At 34.2% G+C, this 18101-nt stretch overlaps 1 protein-coding gene, 1 long non-coding RNA gene and 1 pseudogene across 2 annotated transcripts; 2 read left to right on the forward strand and 1 right to left on the reverse strand.

Annotated features, from left to right (window-relative positions):
- Positions 1-112: 112 nt before the first annotated feature.
- LOC143253327 (MIF-like protein mif-2) lies at positions 113-3914 on the reverse strand. The gene is made up of 3 exons (XM_076507021.1): positions 3675-3914; positions 1440-1612; positions 113-643 (listed from the first exon to the last, which is right to left on the reverse strand). Exons 1-3 carry the CDS (start codon positions 3897-3899, stop codon positions 589-591), a joined length of 453 nt encoding a protein of 150 aa, XP_076363136.1. The 5' UTR covers positions 3900-3914; the 3' UTR covers positions 113-588.
- A 5034-nt stretch (positions 3915-8948) lies between these two features.
- On the forward strand, positions 8949-9581 carry LOC143251688 (uncharacterized; annotated as a pseudogene).
- A 7157-nt stretch (positions 9582-16738) lies between these two features.
- Positions 16739-17509, forward strand: LOC143253331 (uncharacterized). The gene is made up of 2 exons (XR_013029513.1): positions 16739-16936; positions 17340-17509. It is a non-coding gene; the product is annotated as an uncharacterized LOC143253331 (long non-coding RNA).
- The last annotated feature ends 592 nt before the right edge of the window (positions 17510-18101 follow it).

The following is an 18101-nucleotide window of genomic DNA, read 5'->3' on the forward strand; positions in this document are numbered from 1 at the left end:
CTAACGAGTTATTAAAATGTGAATTACTAAGTAAATTTTAGTATAAGATATCTGTACAAAAAGGCACAGGTTTCGCTCGTACACTTTATTACAGTTACCAAAAATCAACATGTAATATATTAATTCTTTATTGATACTTTATAAAAATTTACAAATTACAATAACGTATATATTATAGATTCTTAGCTAACAATCTTAGTTTTAAAATATTAACATGACGATTTAACTTTTTTCTCAAACTAGTAAAGAATACACATCTAGTTGACAAAGTACTTGTTAGGTTGTATTTTAGTGACACCAACAACTTAAAATAAAAACATCAAATAATATAATTCTTGTAATATGTTCATGTGATAGCCAAAAGTCACTTGTCTTTACAGCTGTAGCTCTGAGAATATTTACTAATAGTTTAGAACTATGTATTCAGTGCATATGACAAAGATTTTAAACAACTATGCAGTATTTTATTTTAGGTTATCTGGACTTTTTGCAATATCTAGAATATCTGCTCTATTGGTAAATATCTGATTTAGAGTAAAGTTTTAAAGTTGCCATTCAGATTCCTTGAAAACTCTTGACATCTGTCAATTAAAGAGGTCTGACTAACTCGTGAGGCTTCAAATCATGGAAAACTACAACAATTCTGTAAAAACAAAAAAACATTAATTGAAGTACTATACTCTAATGGAAGCAAAAATTTATATTTATTCACTTCCTCAGAATGAGTTTAGATAAGTAACATTTCTTATATCCTAAAAAGCCTTTCTGAAAAATCTTTATTTCAAAATCTGATTCGTATAGTAGCACAAGCACACGTTATTGATCTGTCATTTAAATATGAATGTATGCTTTGTTTATTTCATCTTTAAACACATTTTTACATATTTTAATAAACTCGCATTCAACGTGCAACTACTAATCAAATCAATGATCTAAAATTTTTTTATGCATGCACATTTTACACATGACCTGGCTACACCTTGTGATAAAACATGTATACCAAATCTTCAAAACATGCGGAAACTTAACAGTATGTGTTTATCAAAAAAGCAAAATTAAAAAACAAACAAACTTTTAACACGTTCTTTTTTCACTGTCCTTTTGATATTTTCAAAAATTTTCAAAGTTAATAAATTTTAACTTAGAATTAACCAAGTAACAGAAGATTTTGCTTTAAATCATTAAAAAAACTGAAAAAAGTTTTTCACTGATGACTAGCCATTTAATTTCATGAATACAAAAGCCCTGTACCTGCATTTATTACTATCCACCATTACAACTATAAACAATCAAGTGTACAAAACATACATTTGAAGAATAAAATACAAAAACATTAAATAACTGTACAGTTGAACACTATTTGTGTATAAAATCTGTTTAACTTTTGTAAAGTAGTTTTTTTTCACTTTTTGAGAACTAAATTACTGAAAAGTTTTCACCTATCATCTGGTATTCCTAATTTTTCTTTGATCAGTTCATAAAGAGGACCAGCATATTTTGGGTTTTGTTCAACTCCAAACACTCCTATTGACCATATGAAAAGCTGACATGTTGGATCATCCGTTCCTCCACGACACATTTGAAGTCCAGGATACACTGCAACACTCACTTTCTGAAAGAGTGTTGTATTAGTACAGACATCAATAAATATTCTACTGTATATAAAATTTGTCTAGGAAGTACCTATGGCATAACATTTTTCCCCACAAGTTTTAAATACTTTAACTTTTAACTGTTTAATAAAAACAGGTAAAAAATGGGTCAGAGAAACAAAAATTCATTTTAAAATATTAATAAAAACACTGGTTATATTACCTTCTGTTTGCTTCAAGCTAACAACTATTTTCTCTAGTCAAGCCATTCAAGAATATGCATTTTATATTTTTTAGTGTACGCTGACCAACAAACTTTAGCATTATTATTCCATAAATATTTTAAAGATTGTTTACTGATTTAAAGTGCTCTTAATTAAGGTTGCAAGTGATCCAGTTACATTGAGCTTCCTTAATAAATTTAACTACTTTTGAAAGACATATCTGTGTGGTCTCTGAAGCTGAAATTTATTTTGACAAAACTAAGATTAGGAACAACTAAAAAATTAAAAACTTTAAATACAGTTTACATTGTTTCCAAGTGGCAGTTTATCAAAATATTCAATTGCTGATGGCAATTATGTAATATTTCATTTTTGTATGGTAATAACTATTGTCTTTTGATTTATGTTAATCACAGGTGACTGAATGGTCAATAAACTATATAAATTTGCTGATGATATTAAAGTTTCAGGTGTTGCCAGCAGTGAGGAGGATGTAGGTGCTTTACAAAAGGACTTACAAATAAATGAAAAATGGCTTTTAGTTGTAACAAATCCAATGTACTGCATGTGGGATACTACAATTTGAAATATGAATATAATTTTGATGGGAGTAACTAACAATATTACAGAATAAAAAATTTTGGTTTTTGAGTTTATTAGTTTCTTAACCCATCCAAGAAACATGCTGTTGCTAGTGGTATAGAGAAAAGCCATCTTATGTCATATCTACAAGGATACAAGTCTAATAAAGAGTTTATAATTTCATTGTACAAGTCATTGATTAAGCCAGATTTGGAGTATTGGGCTCCTTACCTTAGAAGGAACATTGAGGTTTTGTAAAGAACTCAGAGTAGGGTTATAGGATGACATTATGGATGGAAAGGTTGTCATATGAGGATAGGTTAATATTTCTGAAACTGTATTGATGAATCATTTATTTTAATAATTTATGGTGAGAATGTTAAAACTAAGGGATTATATATATATATATATATATATATATATATATATAATTTGGATAAAGTAAGTGTCACCTTTAATTTTATTTTGCTAACAAGTTGGTCAGCCTAAGGAATGGGTTATTTTTTTCATATGTGGTAGATATTTACACAGTTATTATGAGAAAATTTGATAAATACCTAAATAATTAAGGTTAGTTTTGAGTGCTTTATTTTCATTTTAGAGTTGATTACAATGTATAAGGAAGCCGATATGGACCAATAGGCACTTTTTGTCCTTAAACTACATTTAAGGGTGTACAATAATTAATTAATTTCAATCATTTAGATTCAAAAACTAGGAACTTCAAAAAGATTTATAAAGATCAGACAAGTAACAAAGTAAAAAAATCAGTCTTTTAAAATAACAAGTTTAAAATATTTTTGAACATTATATTCACAAATTTCCAAAAAAAATGTATAAATATTTGTATCGAATCTGAAGATGCAACAACTTAAGGTCAAACACTAAACTGACTAAGCATTTGATGTTTTATAAACCTTTTAATTTATAATTTAGAGTTTATAAGCATAAAAAGTTTTCATTTTCTTAATAAAATGAGTTTTTTTTTATAAGACACTATTTGTTTAACATTTAGGTTATAAAAATGTTCATTCAAAAGTGCGTGAAAAAAGTAACTGCTGAATCAAATACATTTTTAAAAGCTAAATTTTGAATTGAACTGAATTTTTGAAATAACAATTAACATCGCATTTGACCCAAGTACAAAATAGGGATATTATTATTCTCATTAATACTAATAGTAAATTAAAATTTAAATACCACACGCTCACTTTTAAGACGAAAATAAAGGCCGTAGAATATATTACGTTCAAACTTAAATATTAGTTTCACCTACCTCTAGAGGTTTGCCAAGTATATCTGCTACTAAATTAGAAAGAAGAATATGAAAATCTTTAGGAACATTGGAAATATTTGTCTCAAATCTACACAATGGCATTTTGATATATTCTTCTCTATTTTGTAGTTTTACCGAGCTGTAATTCTCTCGACCTTTTACTATCGTTCTTCTGATCATGTGATTCCAGTTTAATAAATAATCCTCAAAGACACCAAATGACATCACTGAGCATCACGTGACTTTTCTTGGCAGTTGTTTCTAATTGCCCACCACATTTACTCGTGCGGCAATAAATATTTTGCTAGATACTACTGCGTGTGCAATTATTTTAGAAGATTTTTGTAGATACTAGTCATATAAATTTTTGGAGTTTGCCAAATATCCTGCTGCATGAAATACCTTTTCCATCAATAATTACAGTTACTTCATCATGACTCATTACTTTTTAGGTTAAATGCTTTATGTTATAGCAACAACTTCGTTCATCACGTACCCTTGTTTCTCAATATTGTTAGTTATCTTCGTCTTATTATACCCGTATAACAATAATCCCAGTTTATGAGCTATTTTTGAGTAAGTGCAGTGTTCACACAGCACGTGGTTAGCAGTTGTCTGTTTGTTTGTTTTGGAGTTTCGCACAAAGCTACTCGAGGGCTATCTGTGCTAGCCGTCCCTAATTTAGCAGTGTAAGACTAGAGGGAAGGCAGCTAGTCATCACCACCCACCGCCAACTCTTGGGCTACTCTTTTACCAACGAATAGTGGGATTGACCGTCACATTATACACCCCCACGGCTGGGAGGGCGAGCATGTTTAGCGCGACGCGGGCGCGAACCCGCGACCCTCGGATTACGAGTCGCACGCCTTACGCGCTCGGCCATGCCAGGCCTAGCAGTTGTCAAGAAAGTCGTTTAGATAATATAGTTCCAGTTGCCTTTGTCATTCTCCAAACATCACACCTGTAATTTTCATGTATATAAAGCTGTAATATTGCATGTTGTACAAAGATGTCATAAAGCAGTATCCTCCAACGGTAGATCATGTGATATCTCGAAGTTGGCCTCTTTGATGTTTCAACAGGATTGACCAATATAGTCTATTCACAAATTCTAGGACAGTGGCGGCGCCAGGATATTTTCGTTGGGAGGGCTGAGGTAAACTGTGGAGGGGCTTCCCAAAATGCCATCAATATGAAGTATAGATGGTAAATTATAATAATGTAAATACTAAGGTACATTTCAGAAAGGTGTACTATTTTGAACTGCGTTTTCAATGCAGTTTTTATTGGAAACTCATACTCTGATTAATAATTCATTATTACAAATTAGAAATAATCTGTTTATGAAAGTATGCGTATATGTAAAAGAGGAAGCTCACCTAAATTCCAACCAAGGTAATACATAATAATAAAGAAAACCAAGATTAGCTTAGATTGAACATTTAATATACCATTAAGAGTAAAGCTACAAATCAAAAGAAATATAACATAAAGACATAGTTTACATAGCAGAAACGAATTATCCCATGCGAAGTTAATACACTCTGAGGAAAAGTAAGGTCACTATCAGGCTATCTATCTTTCATCATGTTGTGTTTATAGTCCATATTACTTCTAAATAATGCACCTGTTTTGGTGATTGGCAGCAAATGTGTCTATAACAGTATCAATATCGAGTTGTTTTGCCCTCCTGGAGTTTACTGATATGACAGCAAGGTTGCTGGTGCGGTTGTTACCATTGCTGTTGCGCAAGTATGTCTTGTGGCGTGCGTTTGGGAGAAAATAATTGGGCCACATGGAAATTTCAAATGGAACATTTATTGAGAGGAAAAGGCCTGTGGGACGATGTGACTGAAACAGAGATATTGGCAGAGACAGCCAATGATCAAACAAGGGCAGATTTCAACAGGAAAAGGGAAAGATCATTTTCAACAATTGTTCTGAATATTCAAGGTGCACAACTTTATCTTGTCACCTCATGCACAACTCCTAAGGAAGCATGGAATGTACTGCATACTCACTTTAATAGGAACACACTAGCCAATAAACTATTCCTGAAAAAGAAGATGTGAGATGAAAGAAAGCATGACGGTCCAGGAACATTTGAAACAAATGAAGGAATTAATTGATCAGCTTGCTGCGGTTGGGGCGGAAATAGCAGAAGAAGATCGGATTTTTACCTTACTTGGTAGTCTGTCAGCTAGCTATGATACAATTGTAACAGTCCTGGAAACCAAAATTAATGATATCTCATTAGAATTTGTGCAACAGGCACTGATTAATGAAGAACAAAAGAAGAAAAAGACCACATCGAATGAAACTTCATCAACTGCATTAGCCACTCGCAGCAACTTCAAATCACATGGAACACAAGAAACAAAGAAAAGGGGTAACAGCTTCAAGTGTTACAAGTGTGGCAGAGAGGGACATATAAAATGTAATTGTCCAACACTGAAGGAAATAGTCCACAAAGCTAAGAATGTGGATATTAATGTGGCGAAAGATTATACTGGTGGAAACAATGGTGTTGCCTTTGTAACAAACCAGGATAAAGGAATAGGAAATGGGGAATGGTTGGTGGATTCTGGTGCATCTAGGCATATGACACACCAGAGGAACATATTATCAAATTATCACAAGTTTAGCACACCTCAGCAAGTTAGGATTGGTGATGGAAGAACTGTTGAAGCTCTTGGAGTTGGAAACTGTAAACTAGAAATGACATTTAAAGTCAGTAATTCAAAGCATGTCACAATGCAGAGTGTCCTTCATATACCAAAATTAGCTAGCAATCTATTTTAAGTAGGAGCTGCTACTGAAAAAGAAAATATTGTGCAGTTTGAAGTTAATCGCTGTTACATCCAAGGTAAATCAGAACAACTCCATAGCATGGGTACAAGAAAGGATGATGGTCTATACCAACTGGACTGTAAGACCAATGTTATTGAGAATGCCTCAGTAGCCTCAAACAGCAGCATGAATGGCTTGGATATATGACATCAACGACTAGGGCATGTCAGTGTTTCACAGTTACAGAAGCTTGTCAGTAGTGGAAATATAAGTGGAATCAAATTCCAAAAGTCTGATGAAGCCAGTTTCTGTGAGGGATGCACTGAAGGTAAAATGCACGGGAAGCCATTTAAGTCAGTGGGAGAAATCAGATCAAAGGGAAGACTGCAACTGGTACACAGTGATGTCTGTAGTCCTATGCAAGGCCTGGCATGACCAAGCGCGTAAGGCGTGCGACTCATAATCCGAGGGTCGCGGGTTCGCGCCCGCGTCGCGCTAAACATGCTCGCCCTCCCAGCCGTGGGGATGTATAATGTGACGGTCAATCCCACTATTCGTTGGTAAAAGAGTAGCCCAAGAGTCGGCGGTGGGTGGTGATGACTAGCTGCCTTCCCTCTAGTCTTACACTGCTAAATTAGGGACGGCTAGCACAGATAGCCCTCGAGTAGCTTTGTGCGAAATTCCAAAAACAACAACAACAACAAGTCCTATGCAAACTTCATCTATTGGAGGTAGCAAGTACTTTGTTACATTTATTGATGATTACTCAAGATGCTGCAGAGTGTATTTCTTGAAACAGAAGTCATAAGTCTTTGAGAAATTCAAGGAATTTTAGAAGTTGTACTCAAATGAATCTGGAGAGCGCATAAAAACCCTGTGCACAGATAATGGCGGAGAATATACATCAAATGAGTTACAGCAATATTTGAAGTAAAGAGGCATTTATCATGAGATGTCAGTAGCATATTGTCCAGAACAAAATGGCGTTGCTGAGAGAAGGAACAGAACTCTTGTGGAATCAGCAAGAAGCATGCTGTCACATGCTAAGTTTCCAAAAATGTACTGGGCGGAAGCTGTAGCTACTGCAGCGTATGGGGGTAACAGAGTATCCACATCAGCAATAAAAGATGGTAGTACGCCATATGAGAGATGGTATAGGAAAAAACCAGATGTAGAACAAATGAAAGTGTTTGGATGTCTTGCATATCAACATGTGCCAGATGCGTCAAGACAGAAATTAGACATGAAGTCTATGAAGGTACGTTTCATTGGATATGATAACTGCACCAAGGGATATCGACTGTATGATGAAAAATCCAGAAACATTTTCATACGGCGAGATGTTATCTTTAATGAAACAAAATTTGGTTAAGAGCCTGTGATAAATGAGTACATCTTATCATGTGAATAGATAGTGAACCAAGAAACAGAAGTTAAAGCTAAAGATAAAGCTGAACGACCAGCAAGAAACAGGAAACCCCCATCCACTATAGAAATGATGAGTATGCTGATATGGCAGCAACAAATGAATCAGTTTGTCACACTGCAAACTTATGCAGTGTGTTAGAGCCAAGCACATTAAGTGAAGGAATGTCAAGTGACAATGCAAAGGAGTGGAAGTCAGCCACAGATCTGGAATTTGAGTCTTTACAAGAAAATGACACCTGGGATCTGATGGAATTACCAGCTGGAAGAAAACCTATAGGTTGTAAATGGGTGTTCAAAGTTAAGTATGGAAATACTGGACATGTAGAGAGGTTCAAGAGTAGGCTGGTTGCCAAAGGTTACTCGCAGAATTATGGTCTGGATTACGAGGAAACATTCTCCTCAGTGGTGTGCTATGCATCAATTTGCTCCTTGATTGCATTTGCTGTGCAGAACAACTTGAAAATTCACCAGATGGATGTCATAACTGCATTTCTGAATGGAAATCTGGATGAAGAGATATACATGGAACAACCGGAAGGCTACACTGTTTCAGGGAAGGAAAACCTTGTGTGTAAACTGAAAAAATCACTGTATGGATTAAAACAGTCACCACGCTGTTGGAACAAATCATTTCATGAACAGATGATGGAACTGAAATTTGTTCAGAGCTCAGCAGATCCATGTGTTTACATACGGAATGGTGAAAATCTAGCAATAGTTGCAGTATACGTGGATGATATTATTTTGGTTGCCGATAGTGATGATGAAATAATCACTATAAAGGAAGCACTAAAGGAAAAATTTCGCATGAAAGACCTTGGAAAGCTCCATTACATCCTTGGACTCAGTGTTGTTCAGGATGAAAAGAGTGGCTGTGTATGGTTAAATCAAAGACAGTATATCCAAACTATGCTGGTGAAATTTGGAATGACTGAGTGTAAGTCAGTTGCAACTCCATCAGATGTAAACGTGAAACTGGAAAAGGATGATGGCGTTAGGAATCAGGTTGACAGCAGTTTTTACTAGTCGTTGGTAGGCAGCCTTCTGTATGCTGCAATGGGAACAAGACCAGATATTGCATATGCAGTGGGAGCAATATCGAAATATTGTGCTCAGCCCAACACAGCACATTTGACAGCAGCAAAGAGAATCCTACGTTACTTGAAAGGAACAGCTGATCCTAGTCTTAGGTTTGAAAAGGTACCAGGAGACGTCACTACTGGTTACTCAGATGCAGATTTTGCAAGAGACCTGGATGATAGGAAGTCCACATCAGGAAATATCTTCACTCAAGCAGGAGCAGCTGTAAGTTGGATTAGCAAAAAGCAATCCACGGTGGTCCTGTCCACCTCAAAGGCAGAGTATATAGCCTTGAGTCTTGCAGCACAGGAAACAATATGGTTGAGAAGACTACTGCAAGAAATAGGTTCCAAAGTTGATGACCCTGCTTGTATCATGGAAGATACCCAAGGAACAATCGCCATGGCACAGAATCCAGTGGGTCATGCAAGAACAAAACACATTGATATTCGTTACCACTTCATTCGCCAATGTGTGCAGAACGGATCAGTAAAACTGGAATATTGTCCCACAAACAGTGTGACTGCTGACATTCTTACAAAGCCACTTGCGAGAAATGCATCTAAAACGTTCAGAGATAATATTGGACTGGCACAAATGGATAAATGAACCAGATAAAGTGACGATTATAATAACAGATTGAAAGTAATTGTAAAACATTTAGAATAACTGTAAGATTATTGACAGTAATTGTAAGTTTGTGTAAAACTTAAAATTAAGTGGGAGTGTTAAGAATATTGAGATAAGTGCTGCCACCTGTAGTTAGAAATAACTCAAGGAAAACACTAATCATGACAGGAACAGGAAGTATTGTGATGTCACACTTTGTATTTTTTTTGTACATGTGTACTCAATGAATAAACACATATTAACAGGTATGGTGCATACAATCTCCCCTCCCCTCCCCTACAGTTTGGTCTGTTGAATTGTTTTATTGCATCACAGACCTACAAATTGTGTGTTTGTTCTTGTGATTCTCGTGTTCTTACCAATCGAATTACATAATTAGACCTAGATGTAAGCTTTTTCAGTAGCCAAAATGTACATCTTTAATATAGGCGTGCTCCTAAGCTTTTCGATCTAAGCGATAGTTCGTAAGTATCAGTCAGTAGCCCTAAGTATACATGCAAGTATCGTGGCAACAAGATGACTCTGTGACTGCATGTTTACAGCGTTCAGGTTCACGTAATCAGAGATTACCAATTTGCAAATTGAACAGTCCACATAAGTGGTTGCAAAAATCCTCATCCTCATCTGGTGTAAAAACTCTACGCCCCTGATTGAATCTATACTCTTGGATAAAAAGAAATTCATAAATAAACAGAGACAATGGATGGAACTTGAAAGTAAACTACCATTCAAGAAACATATTATACCAATAGGCCTGAAACTATTTAGCACTTGTATATTCTGGAGTATCACATAGTCTCACAATTTATTTTGAACACTGCTTTTTATCCTTTCCAATTATTATTATTTCTTAACAGCTTCTATTTTCATTCTATTTATTTTTAAAGCTCATCATAAAATATACTGTAGCCCTCACTATTTTTGTATCTCTTAAAATAGTTATATATGTAATATGTTAGTGTAGCTATATAATTAGTATTATTACAATTGTACTTTAATGTTAGAACAACAACAAACGAAATATAATAATACGTATATTCAGAGTTATAGACACAGAGAGAGAGAGAGAGCATTCTCACACATTGGCCAATCACAGACTGTGACGTAATAGAGGTTTCAAAACGGCCGCTAAAACAGGAACAATGTCAACAACACACTAGCACGTGTGAGTTTCGAAGGAGGTGAGAATTACCTGAGAAAACTATATAATTGTCTTAACATGTCTGTAATTATAGCAATTATGAAGCAAATTGCATGCATGAAGTAAACTTGCGCAGTTAATAGCCAGCCTTATTGTCGAATAACGCCCAGTGGGCATCATAACGTACCTGATTCCGTATAAATTTAGTCCATATACCCATAGTGCCTAAATTCGCCAATGAGTTTATATATATTTCAACAAATAAATTTCCCATACTTTTGTGACTGAAAAGCATTATAGGCAGTCTGGAATATAAAAATGTTCAAATTCCACATTGAAATGTCCTATCTACAGACTTTTATAAATACAGTGGAGAATTTAGGCCCTATGGCTCGTTAGCTTCAAAACGTGCAACTGTGCGCTATTTCCGTTCATTGCGTGCTAATTCCCATTCATCTTGTAGAAGCTGATAATAAATGAACAAGAAGATAGAAAACATGATAAAGACTAATATGCTACCAGTGCTGTTCCGGCCCTCGTTGTTATGACCCCGGAAATTCTTTCTGGAAATCGTACCCGGACTGTACACCTACTACATCTGGTATATCGTAAAACGATGCAAGGGATAATTTTGACTTGTGGTCAGTCGGGATATTTAGCGTATCATAATTCTAGCTTTTTAAATCGTCAATCACTTTTTTGAGTTTTATATTTAACTCATTACATCTCATACATTTCGTGAGATCACAGTGAAGAATACATAATCATGTATGTTACTGAAAAATAAGTCATAATATGTACTATTATTCGGGAGGTTAACTAGCATTAGTTACATCATATGTATACAATGTCAAAGATGTATTAAATTTTGCTATGTTAATTTCAGAATAGACATATAGGAGGAAAGAATTTACATAAAATACAGGTGAATGTATGGACCTTCAGAACAATAGAAACACCTGTGTAACAACACTGATATACTGATGCCTCTCGATTCCTTAAGGAACACAGGGCAGCAACCGCTGCGGTTTCAGTAACAGGCTGGTTTTTAAGTGAGTAGATTGTTAGCCTACTGCACAACCCCCAATCAGGAGGACATTTTGTCTCAGCCTACCGAGGGGAATCAAACCCCTGATGTTGGCGTTGTAAATCCGGAGACATACCGCTGTACTAGCGTGGGGCAAACAGCTCACCTAAATTATAAAATATATACACTATAATTATGTGTATAATTATATATTATTGACAATTTTTTTGTTTATAATGTAACATCACAGCTAATTAAGTATCTATTTTGTTTCAGATATTACGACTACATTGTACATCCTATATGTGTGAATGTTGTATATATTAAATATAAAATCATTTTTACAGTGTCACATTATTGTGCAGTATTATATATATATAACAACATTAAAGATACATACACGGTTTAGCAATGTTTACATAAATTAATAGAATAAGATGTAAATGTATGATGAGCTCAGGGCCTCATACATTAAAAGAATACATTATGTATAACATTTTTAATAGTTTAACTGATCATAATACATATACATAATAGTAATTATTTTGATATACACACACAAAGTATTCATATTTGCTCTTTTTGGAGTTCTTCGAATTATAACATTTTGCAGTAATAGAAAAAGAATTATTTCAACATCCAGTTTTGGTTTTAACATCTATATAACAAATGAACTACTGTAGACAATTGTTAATCATTATTCTGTCGAAAATGCAGATTCATCACTGATGGAAGAATAAAATAGTCTTCGTCAATTCATGACGACGAGAGACCTCTCTGTTATTGACATATCGATTTGTAAACAAACTACCATGGTGATGCACGATTATTTTGCAAAATAGTCTACTGATCAACTTGACAATTTGTGTGACGTGATGATCTTCCTCCAGTGGGTCATGATCAGTACAATGTTCAGTCAGATCATCGAAGACAGATAGGCGAACACTTGAAAGGACATCATGCTAGAATTTGTAGCAGTTCTGCGATAGAATCAGTTTTCCTTTTAATTTATTGCTTGCATACTCTTTAATCGTTTTGTACTTTTTTAGCTTGTCTTTAGCTGCTTCAAGCTGATCTTCCACTGGGACAATTGAAGAGTATGAATGCTCGACACATGATGTCTTTTTCTTTTTCTTGGCAGGTACTGGACATTTTTCTTTGATTTCAGGAACTCGTTTTCTTGGAAGTGGTCTACTTTGTGATTGTACAACTTACTTATGTCGAGGATGACCTGGAAGATGGTAGTCACTACCAGAGATTTCATCTCATACTTCAAGATGTCATCTTCTTTTGTGTCTCTTGGGTGCACTCCTGGAAATAAATGAAAACTATTGTTTAAGTTAATCAGGTTCTCACAAAGAAGGCCATTGGTTGTTTGTTGTTATCTCATTTTTTAAACAGAGCGAAAATTAAATATACGTGTCCTGTAAAGAGTAACAAACATAGGCAGTCATTATTATATATTTTATACATGTTATAAAGTCATTGAGTTTATTTTTCAAAAATAAAAATATGAGTTTTCTTTTCAAAAATATTAATAAGTATTGACACTGTTGTTTTATTCCTCTCATTTTGCCAGAAAGTTTTCACTGCGCACCCTGCGATGCCTGAAATTCTTCACGACTTACATTCTTCAACTATTGTTGACGAACTCCTTCATCAGGAGGGAACCTAAAAATAAAATTGTACTGTAACTGAGTTTAAGGATACACTTTCCGACATCTCTCTGCTACATCTATTTAAAATCTTCTTTTCAAATTTTAAAATTGGACAAGAAAAAAACAGCATTGGGACCAAAAACGTGCTTAGTCTGCGCCTAATTGTCACAAGCGGCCATTGTCATCCACGATTTGGCTGCTTGATTGCTTATTCATATCTAAATACTGGTTGGTATATGTAATACCTCAGTCTGCATCAGTACCATATCAAATTCATTTCTGACGTCCAATACCTTAATTAGGCCTACGGTGTATTGCCTAGTAGATCTAGTAGAAATTAGTACATTACAATACAGTTTGGCCCTTTAGGCCTTGACAGATGCAAAGCAGACGATAATTTGCAACTGCTCGAGCTCCAAAGCCTTCATTTTGAAAGAAAAGTTCATAAATATGAATACTTACTTATGGAAAGAGATTGCTGAGACCTTTTTACACTTATTTCTGCAATTAAAAAATTACAGCTCTCGGGCATTGTTTGAGAAGTTGGCAATTATCCGTCAGTGATGGCTCGGCATGGTCAAGTGGGTTAAGGCGTTCGACTCGTAATCTGTAAAGAAAAATAAAAAATAAAAACGCGAACTCTTATCGATATCTTTTAAATAAACATTTTGAAATATTTTTATTGTATTCGCATTTGACAGAGAGAACACTTCTAAAACAGAAGGTCCGACATAGTCGAGTTATTAGGGTGCTAGACTCGTAATCTGAGAGTCGCAGGTTCGAATAATCGTCACAACAAACATGCTCACATTTTCAATCGTGGGGGGGGGTAATGTTACAGTCATTCCCACTATACGTTGTTAAAAGAGTAGCCCAAGAGTTGGCGGTGGGTGGTGATGACTAGCAGCTTTCCCTCTAGTCTTACACTGCTAAATTAGGGACGGCTAGCGCAGATAGCCCTCGAGTAGCTTTACGCAAAATTCAAAACAAGCAAACAAACCGTCAGTTATCTCTCTGTCTGGTATTTAAGTATATTTATGTGTATACCCAGGAGGGTCAGGTACACTCGACCTCTTCCTCCTTCCATGACTTTGTTGGAGTGGCCAGATTAATATATATTTTGATTTAAATACAAAATGGCTGAAGTGATATCATAAATTTAATCAGGTCCTTTTCAGAGCAATTTCCATTTATATTGTTCTTTTATTTTTTATTTTATTATTATTATTCTTATTATTTAATTAATAAGTCTAGAACGTAGGTGGCCTGTTTTATTTTATCTCTATTCTAATACTACTATTGTTATTATTATTTTAAATGATTTTGTCTTAATGATCTAATGTATAGATTTAATGGGGAGAGGTGTTTAGGTCTCTCTTCATCATATATGCAATACCTGTCTAGTTCGCACAACAACTCATTTTTTCTCCAATTTTTATCAAAATATTTTATTGTACTATGTAGGAGTCTACTTGCTATTTTGTGTGTGTTTCTTTTTCTTATTCTTCGCCAAATATTAGTTTTTATGTTATTTACATGTTTTGTCCATGTAAGCTTTGAATCATATGTTAATCCTAAAAATTTTGCAGATGTAGCAGTCTGGAGGAGTTCCCATTCATGTAGATTTAGGGTTGAACGTTTTGATATTTCGTAGATTTTGAAAATATTGCTAGTTGCGTCTTCGCTGCATTTATTTTGATCATATATTTTTCACAATATTCACATAATCTATTTAGTTGTGATTGTAAGTTAGTGGCTGCTATTTCTGGTGTAGGGGCACTTTTCCAAATTGCTACATCATCAGCGAACTGAGACGCGTATCCATGGTTTGGGTCTTTTAGTGGCATATTACTTATATACATGGTGAAGAGAATATGGCTAACCTTAGGGACTTCAGCTTCTGGAATGAAGAACTCCGAGAAAGTTCCCTCTACATTTACTCTATATTTTCTATTTTCCAAAAATTTTGATAACCAGCGAATAATTTCTCGCGGTTATCCCATTTCCTACATACGGAACCGAAGACCATTGTGCCATACAGTGTCAAATGCTTTCTCGATATCGAGAAAGCAGGCAACAGTGCATTCTTTATTATTGTTTCAGTTAACCTAATTAAGTGATCTGTTGTTTGTCTATATTTTGTAAATCCGTTTTGTTCTTCTGGTAATTTTGCATTAATCTCCAAAAAAGTGGAGAGTCTATTGCTTATTATTCTTTCGAGAATTTTGCCAACACAGCTGGTCAGGCTGATCGGTCGATAACTGTTTGGTTTATTGGCTGGTTTTTCTTCTTTGTGGAACATTAAAATATTAGCTTGCTTCCAAGAAATTGGGATTTTTCCAGAGTGTAGAGATAAATTAAATATTGCTAATAGGTGGTCAAATAATTTTGGAGTGCCTTTTTTGAGAAGTATTGCTTGTATTCCATCATTTCCTGGTGTTTTATTTTTTGTATTTTCGATTGCTTGTTGAAGTTCATTTAGTTTGATTCTTTTGGTGAGTAGTTGGGTATTGTGGCAGTAATATTCAGATGTATTTTCCCGTTTTGACAATGGCGGCGATTTCCCCATGTCACACAGAAACGTGATCAGAGCTCTCTCTCTGTTTATAACTCTGCGCATATACTGTAGAACGCACGTTAGGGCAAACTATTGATTAATAATAATAATACATGTATATCTGGAGTTTAAAGGTAGATTTTGATTAAACTTTGTAGAATGGACGACAACTGCCTGTTGTGGAGACACAAGTGTAAAGGACGAAGTGTATAATGTAGTTTTTTTCAAATTTTTATCAAAATGTGTACTGTATACAGTACAAGTTTTGAAATAAAACATTGAATTTGAATATATTAATATATTACTGGTTTCATTTTACGTTCACTTACTGATAAAGTATATTTTAGTACAACTTTCATAGTAATATTAATTGTTAGAACAGGTACGATGTTTCGTTCACTGTTGCGATCATTATAAAGAAGACAAGTTTTTATAGTGAAGAACGTTTTAGTATTTAAATCAATACTGAAAATCTACAACGTATTTAAATTATAGAACTGATTGTAGTTACTTATTCATGTAAATATTAATGTATCTCGGAACAGCTTTGTAAAAGTGTTAACACCCACATCAGCCGTCATTTTTATTTTAAGTGAGTTTCTTATCAAATAAATATTAATCCCCATGAATTTTAAAATTATTTAGATATAGTTAAACAAAAACAATGGAATGACGAATCAATATAAAATACGTGTAATATTTTATGCAAAATACACGAACTAGGGAACATATAAGGAAGAACTATCAAAGATATATAGAGACAAGTTTGGATGTTTTTTAACAGTGAGATTGTTTGATTTTATAAATAAAGTTTCTCCGATTTTTCTTCTGTTAGTGTCAGGATCATGTTTTAGTCCTGTGATGTTCTGTTAAAAAAAACTGTTTATTTTTAGTAATATTTCCATGGACTTGGGAAGGTGTTTATTATTGTTCTTTTGGCCTGACTTTCAAGTATGTGTGTGTTTTTAATGTATTAACAGGTTCAATAACTACTGTAGTTAACGTTAATGAAACATTTATTTTAGTGTATACTTTTTTTTCCACGTTTTCTGTTCTGAACATAGTGTATCCTAAATTTAGAGTGCCTTTTAAAGTGCCTAGATTTTGGTGGATAACATGATTAGAAAATCAGTTGATGTAATTTCCGTTGTATGTGTTTTTCTATTAATTTTAGTGGTGAAACCTTGGGGGGGGGGGATCGTGTGATGTTAACGTTTGAAATATTAATCGTATCGTTTTTCTCTGTGAAATATTTGTGTTTCTGTAGATTGTTTACGTTAGAGAAAATATGTTTGTTCATCTTGATAAGCAAAATCAAAGAAAACTTCATTTATATATCTAAACAAAATTGCAGGTTTCTACTTGGAAGTGACTGATTCGTGCTATACAATAATGTGATACAAGAAAAGAACTTTCAACTACCGGACAATGTATTTCCCCACGGCTTCTCCGTGTGACTGAGCTATGTACGAATTTTTGTATTGAAAATAAATAAATATGGCTAGCCGTAACATTTCGATAAGATATTCTTGTTTTTTATTGAAGTTTATTTATGAAGTTTTTCACTGTATTAATCAATAAAGTTTATTAATAGACACCCTTTTAGTTTGTTAGGGAAATTGCTCATTAAATTACTCTTGTTTTTTGGAATGTTAGATGTTTCTGATGGCTCTTCTTTGTCCACAGATGAATTAGACTCAGATTCTTTTTGTGGTCTTTGACTTGGAAATAATTGTTGTTGATTGGATTTACGATTTGATCCTATTATTACTTTTCAAGGTCTTCAAGGCTGTTTTTTAAATTTAACACTGGAATGGTGAAAGGAGTTACTGCGTAGTTTACACATTTATTTAGGACTGTAGTGTGAGGTTCACTGAGTTGAAAGTTCGTAAACTGGATTTATTGTTCGTTACGGTGTCTGGATTTTTTTGTTTTTGTTTTTTTAACTGACGGACAGATTTTCTAGCTCTCTGTCTAGCCTCCAGTTGATAGCTAAGCCTTTATAGTAGTTGATTTTATGCATTGACGAAAGTTTAATCGTCAGAGGAAGTTAAATTTGTAAGTTTGCTTCGGAAATTCACTTCATTTTTGTAGCGAAATTTCAGCTCTGTGTTTC

Source organism: Tachypleus tridentatus, chromosome 6 (genome assembly GCF_004210375.1).
Source record: "Tachypleus tridentatus isolate NWPU-2018 chromosome 6, ASM421037v1, whole genome shotgun sequence".
In the NCBI taxonomy this organism is placed as follows: Eukaryota; Metazoa; Arthropoda; class Merostomata; order Xiphosura; family Limulidae; genus Tachypleus; species Tachypleus tridentatus.